Raw genomic sequence first — 7194 nt, 5'->3', positions numbered from 1 at the left:
ACGCTTGCTGAGAAAAATGTTAGGTGTCCTATGCAAACGCCTGAGATCCTCGCGTGAAAGCGAGTGTAATATGCTCTGCAGGCTGCAGGGCAGTGTCAAGGTGCAGGGCGTACTATTTCAGGTTCCTGGGTGTTTCTTAAAGGGATCCCATGGATTCCTGACTGTGTCTGTTCCCTGTTTATTTGAGTGAATCGGGGAAGAGTCATGCAGCTGTTTTCTGTCCGCCCAAGAACGAAACCTCTCGGAGCTGAGTTCTCCCTAGGGCTCCGGGCTGGCAGCAGCCGCTCCCCTCCCAGCCAGCCACCTGCACGGCGGGTTGCAATCATCAGGTTGGGTGCCACACAGGTGTAAAAAGAGGGAAAGGGGCTTTTAACGTGACAGGACTGGGAATGCCAAGCAGGAATTCAGAGTCAGGCTGCGTTTACAGTGGGAAGGACGATCTGAGGAGCTCACGGCTGCTTTTGCAGTCAGTTTGCACCCCGGTTAGTTGCAAACCCTTCTCGGCCGCCTCTCACCCCTAGACTTCATGCAATGGGGGCTTCATTCCCCAGAAAGACATGAGAAACATCTAGAAACATTGAAAGGCTTATACGAACGAAAGGCTTAGACATGCTAAGGCCAACACCTGCAGTGTCGCCGCAGTTTTAATGAGTATAAGCAGCGCGTCCAAGAAAAAACAACCAGGAGAAAGCGAGATACATTAAAGCAAGTGCCCCAAGCCGCTGCAAAGAGAAAACTTTCCTCCATACTTGCCGCAGACCTGCAGCCTCAGGCGATCCCTTGTTTGTCCGGGGCCCTAGAGGCACCGCCTTGTCACCATGTGCACCACGGGGGGCGATCACCGAGGCCCCCGGTGGGGAGGGGGCGAGTTGGGGGGAGAGGATGTGTCCGAGGAGGTACCGAGATCTGGACCGCAGAAAGGGAGGAGAACTTGTTACTGGGGACACCTTAGAATCTAGGGGATCGAGATCAAAGGAGAAATGGGCTGGGATGGGATGGGGGAAGGAAAAGGAAATGAGTGAGGGGGTGTGGGGGTCTCAGAGAAAACACGAGGCCTGGGAGAAAAGTGGGAGAGGACTCGCCGCCGCACCCCAGCACTCGCCCCCGCCTTCCTTTTGCGCAGAATCCGCCCGGCTGCAGCATCCACCCGCGCTGTCCTCCCTCTCCCCCCTCCTCCCTCCCCCAGGGCGGCGCTGGATCGATCACGGCTGCGTCAGAATCCTCGGGGCGTATAAATAGGGGTGGCCGGACCGCGCCGAGCCGCACACAGCCATCCACCATCCCTTCCACCCTCCCTCCCCCGTTCTTCTCTCTCCGCAGGAACCCCGTCTCTGCCGACCGACCGACCGACCGCCCGGCCGCCGCGATGAGCTCCTTCAGCTACGAGCCGTACTACTCGGCCTCCTACAAGCGGCGCTACGTGGAGGCGCCGCGGGTGCACCTGTCCGGCGTGCGCAGCGGCTACAGCTCGGCGCGCTCCGCGTACTCCAGCTACTCGGCGCCCGCGTCCTCGCTGTCCGTGCGCCGCAGCTACTCGTCCAGCTCGGGCTCCCTGCTGCACAGCCTGGAGAGCCTCGACCTGAGCCAGGTGGCCGCCATCAGCAACGACCTCAAGTCCATCCGCACGCAGGAGAAGGCGCAGCTGCAGGACCTCAACGACCGCTTCGCCAGCTTCATCGAGCGCGTGCACGAGCTGGAGCAGCAGAACAAGGTGCTGGAGGCCGAGCTGCTGGTGCTGCGGCAGAAGCACTCGGAGCCGTCGCGCTTCCGGGCGTTGTACGAGCAGGAGATCCGCGACCTGCGCCTGGCGGCCGAGGACGCCACGAACGAGAAGCAGGCGCTGCAGGGCGAGCGCGAGGGGCTGGAGGAGACGCTGCGCGGCCTGCAGGCGCGCTACGAGGAGGAGGTGCTGAGCCGCGAGGACGCCGAGGGCCGGCTGATGGAGGCGCGCAAGGGGGCGGACGAGGCGGCGCTGGCCCGCGCCGAGCTGGAGAAGCGCATCGACAGCCTGATGGACGAGATCGCCTTCCTGAAGAAGGTGCACGACGAGGAGATCGCCGAGCTGCAGGCGCAGATCCAGTACGCGCAGATCTCCGTGGAGATGGACGTGTCCTCCAAGCCCGACCTCTCGGCCGCGCTCAAGGACATCCGCGCGCAGTACGAGAAGCTGGCCGCCAGGAACATGCAGAACGCCGAGGAGTGGTTCAAGAGCCGCTTCACCGTGCTCACCGAGAGCGCCGCCAAGAACACCGACGCCGTGCGCGCCGCCAAGGACGAGGTGTCCGAGAGCCGCCGCCTGCTCAAGGCCAAGACCCTGGAGATCGAAGCGTGCCGGGGCATGAACGAGGCGCTAGAGAAGCAGCTGCAGGAGCTGGAGGATAAGCAGAACGCCGACATCAGTGCCATGCAGGTACAGCGCTGGGCAGAACGCGAGGATGGGGGCCTGGGGGAGGTAGAAGGAAGGGGAGGGCGCGCCCCCAAAGTGGAGAGCAGAGATGAGGCCTCTGCATGCAGTGTTGGGGGCATAGGGCTTGGGTTCTTGGGCTGCCTGGGAGGGGTGGGGCCCTTGGAGGGCGGGGGCTGGGGCGGGGGCGGGGGCGACTCTGCATAGGGAAGTTGTGCTTGGTGCAATGGAATCAAAGTTGCGCATTAAAGCTGCCCGGCCCCGCAGGATGCTGGGTGGGGTGGGAGAAGGAGTGGGGGTGGCGGCTGGGCGTTGCCTCTGGCTGCCTCTCTATTGTCCTGCCTTAGCCACAAGTTGCTCTGCATGGAGGACTGGGCCATTTGATTTGACAAATACCTGTGAGCAACCAGCATGCTTCTGATTAGTTCTATCCACCCCTCCTTTAACTTAACTGAGCAGGTAGATAGGAATACTCAAAACTGTAATAGGAAATGATAGTCACAGTAAGACCTTTTTTAAAAAAATTTTTTTTTACATAAAATAATTTTTTTATCAACCTATTTCTTTCTCTATAAATAAGTGTATTTCTTGAATGTGACCTGGATAAAGTTAACCACTGAATGAGAGACAAAGTTTAAAAAAATTGGCTTAGTTCCTGAAGGCATTTTATGATTATCATAGACATAATTAAAGAAAACAAAGAAGTTGTTTTCCATTATTTAAAAAATTTGTTGTTGTTGTTGTCATCTTATGTTTCATGAAGCTGATTTATTTATTTTTTATTTTATTTTATTTTATTTTATTTTATTTATTTATTTATTTTTTTGGCAAGGAAGGAAAGGTTAAACAGAAATGGCAGTTGATTTAGGGAAGATTTTTCTTAGGGTGTGCACTTTGAGTCTAATTAAGCTCGGGCCTTTGCAGCTATGCTACAAGTTTGAAAGTGTAGGAAGGTATGCTTGGATTTCCTTTCTTTCTTTGTCTTCCAACAGGACACAATCAACAAACTAGAAAATGAGCTGAGAACCACAAAGAGTGAGATGGCACGCTACTTAAAAGAATACCAGGATCTCCTCAACGTGAAGATGGCTTTGGACATCGAGATTGCCGCTTACAGGTAAACCCTGAGGCACAAAGGCTGCGGCCATTCAGTCTCAGCAAGGAAACCCTATTCCATTTATGCTGCATCAGAAACCTTCAAGAACAGTCCTTGAGATAATGGTTTGCTTTTTGGCTTTTTCCAACAAGGTGTTAGACAAGTATATAAGAATTTATCCCTGTAGGAATGAGACCTGTTTCCAGCTTCCCGTTATATTCTAAATCTAATAGGACTATTTTAAAAGATGTTGAAGATGTGTGTTGTTATTTTTGTTCTGGTCTCTTTCACAACATCTCCAGGTATTAGGTTTAGAAATTTCCACGCCTGCTCCTGCTTGCATGTGCCTCTAAGGGTGTGGCATTACGCAAAGGGGATGAGCGGTGGGCCCAGAGCAAGCTGCTCAGCACATCTGCTGTGTTCATGTGTGTTAATCCCATCCTGCCCCTGCCTCCCTAGGAAACTCCTGGAAGGTGAGGAGACCCGGCTCAGTTTCACCAGCGTGGGAAGCATAGCCAGCGGCTACTCCCAGAGTTCCCAGGTCTTTGGCCGATCCGCCTACGGTGGTTTACAGACCAGCTCCTACTTGATGTCCGCTCGCTCCTTCCCTTCTTACTACACCAGCCACGTCCAGGAGGAGCAGATCGAGGTGGAGGAGACCATTGAGGCTGCAAAAGCTGAGGAAGCTAAGGATGAACCCCCCTCTGAAGAGGAGGAGAAGGAGAAGGAAGAGGCTGAGGAAGAGGAAGGAGAGGAAGAAGAAGAAGGTATGATTAAAACACACACACACACACACACACACACACACACACACACACACACAACCGTACAACTTCAAGTGCATACTGAGCGTGGATATTTGTTAGGACATGAATAAGATAAATGAAGCCTTGCTTATTCCAAGGAAGTTCCATTCATATATGAATTTAGGATGTTAAATGATACATTTATCCTTTAGTAAGCACCTAATTTCTCAAAATGGCTATCTTCCCAGACATACACAGCTCTGCTTAGCTTGATAGTTTTTTTTTAAATAACATTTAGAAATAGCCTCTTCCTGGTCTCATCATTCCTACTAAACATTTGAAAATATATTCATTGACCACAGCAGTTTGGTGTCCTAAAAAACAAAACTAAATACTAAGCACAATAATAAGAGAAATACCAAAGTCCTGGAGAGCTTCCAGTACCTAGAAGCAATCTCACTCTATTTCAGTATGTGTTCAGGGGCAAAGCATTCCTGGCAGGCACTGTCAGCTGCCCGTATTTTGGGAAAGTAGAGCCGAGAGGTTGTTGGGAAGCATTCTGACATTTATGATTTCCCCCCAATACCTGAGCAGCTATATTTGGCCTGGACTTTGTCCTGGATTTGGAATTTGTACTTTTCTTAATGTTCAAGGTGCCAAGGAAGAATTTGAGGATGCAAAGGAGGAAGAAGGAGGTGAAGGTGAAGGTGAAGGAGAAGATGCCAAAGAAGCTGAGGATGAGAAGAAAGATGAAGGTGCTGGGGAGGAGCAAGCAACCAAGAAGAAAGATTGAACCTCCCCTCCCCCCCCCCTTCCTTAATTATTTCAGGAATAATCCTCCCAAAACCAGGTCATCCCCATCACCACCCAAGCAGTTGAGTTCCCGATACTATATGAATTAAGAAGTCAATATATGTAACCTTCTGAGGTGACTCAGGTTGGACATTAAATGTTGTGCTATGACTTTTCTCCTTACGCAGAGTATCTGTTTGCTTGCAGAGTGGCTTCCTGGCTTGCTGCCAGCCTGTGCATGGTCCACGCTTATGAGTTCAGAATCTATGGCAATGTGAATAATTCAGATGTTTACAATAAAAACACATGAATACATGAATTCACTGATACTAATGTTAAACTTCATGGAAAAATAGGTCTTTGAATCTTTGGTGGTTAGAAATTAAAGACCTCAAATCATGTGCAATAAACAGTAAATAAAGTTACAGTGAATGACATTTTTTGCTGTGATTATTGACTTAATTAAACTACCTTACAGAAGGCATCAATATGTGTCATATATAAGTAGACTATTGACCTCCATTTTTAAGTCAAAATGTATTTTTGCCCTTTAATTGGTCATTCTGAGGGACAGAGTTAGGTCATGATCATTCATGAAGTCTCTCCCCTCAAAATTTTTATGAATATGAACTTGAACAAATAGGAGTCTTTGGCATTCTTTTTCTTTTATCAATAGCAAACTACTTTTGCCCCCATAAAATGTACTATATAATGTTGGGAATGACTTTCTTGGAGGCAATTCTGAAGTTATGTGATAAGAATACTGTTTATGGTAAACAGGTAACTTAAACAATACTATATAATAAAAATGCAATTTAGAGAGAATATGAGTCTTGCCTGTCCATCATTATAACCACATTAAAATAAATAATCCAAATGTCATGAGAAGAGATTGAAAAACCAAGTAAATAATAGAATAAAAAGGAGTAATTTAAAAAAAATTAATGTATAAATTTGGACAGAGAATAAGAATATCAAAAGTTATTTTGATATTATTGCAAACGTTGCCTGCAATCCTGAACTCATGATTCAGTGTGTTGCTAGCTTAATTTTGTTGCTTCAAGTAAATAGCATTTAATGCCACCAATTTTAAAACTTTAAAAAACTACAGATACAGATAATGAAATTGTTATGAGTCACCATTTCAACGATAGCTCTAACTGGTTGGATACCCCATCACATACACACCCCACTTGTCTGCTGCAAAGTGATGAAAGCTCTTGCATTTGCACTTGATGTGGAATGTTGACAAAATTATTGAGTATCTGCTCTTTTGCTGCTGTTCTTACACAATTGCTTTGTCAGCCAACTATGTTGAATATTTGTTCTTTAGACAACTTTTAAAAGTAATGAATTTAACCTGAAAGCAAAGTGGTCTCCTTTTAAAGTTATCTGATCCCTTCCGATTACCTGCTTCTAGTTACATACATGTTGCCACTTAAATAAGTAGGATATATTGCTTTATCTGCCATGATGCTATGGATGTGAACCCATGAAGATTCTCAGTACACTGGCTTCTGTAAAGACTAGGAGTCACCTCAGAAACTAAGCTTTTCACATGTATGTTCATTAAACATGGGATGCTGCACATGGTAAATCTGAGAGATGCAAATTACATGTAAAAAAGTAACTTTAGGCAAATGGAAACAGCTGGTTGGCTTAAGAATTACTTGAAATAAGAACACTGTACCATACTCAATCCTGTGTGCCATAATAAAATACTGAAAAACCTAAACTAAATGGCTTTGAAGTTTTAAACATTTTTCACCTCAAATTAGATTCCTGGTTAGTACCACTCTCCCTTCTGCTCCCTCCTAAACTCCAGCTCTCTGCCAGCATTCCAGTCCCCAGTCCTCCAATTCCGCAAACCAGAGACTGGTAATGACATCATACTTTCCATTTTCTCTCCTTCAGTTCCTTTAGTCTAGTCCAATGGTCAGCAAACTGCAGCTCGCAAGCCACATGCGGCTCTTTGGCTCCTTGATTATGGCTCTTCCACAAAATACCACGGTCTAGGCGAGTCTATATTGAAGAAGTGGGGTTAGAAGAAGTTTAAGTTAAAAAATTTGGCTCTCAAAAGAAATTTCAATCGTTGTACTGTGGATATTTGGCTCTGTTGACTAATGAGTTTGCTGACCACTGGTCTAATCTATCAG

The 7194-nt window shown here is 47.7% G+C and overlaps 1 protein-coding gene across 1 annotated transcript; it reads left to right on the top strand.

The window, feature by feature from the left end:
* The first annotated feature begins 1240 nt into the window (after positions 1 to 1240).
* On the top strand, positions 1241 to 6778 carry NEFL (neurofilament light chain). The gene is made up of 4 exons (XM_084884373.1): positions 1241 to 2410; positions 3397 to 3521; positions 3960 to 4267; positions 4900 to 6778. The coding sequence occupies exons 1-4, from the start codon at positions 1367 to 1369 to the stop codon at positions 5037 to 5039; spliced, it is 1617 nt and encodes a 538-aa protein (XP_084740499.1). The 5' UTR covers positions 1241 to 1366; the 3' UTR covers positions 5040 to 6778.
* The last annotated feature ends 416 nt before the right edge of the window (positions 6779 to 7194 follow it).

The sequence above is a fragment of the Pipistrellus hanaki genome (assembly GCF_964339955.1).
Source record: "Pipistrellus hanaki genome assembly, chromosome: 5".
NCBI classification, from domain to species: domain Eukaryota; kingdom Metazoa; phylum Chordata; class Mammalia; order Chiroptera; family Vespertilionidae; genus Pipistrellus; species Pipistrellus hanaki.
This window is presented reverse-complemented; position numbering and strand designations above follow the sequence as displayed.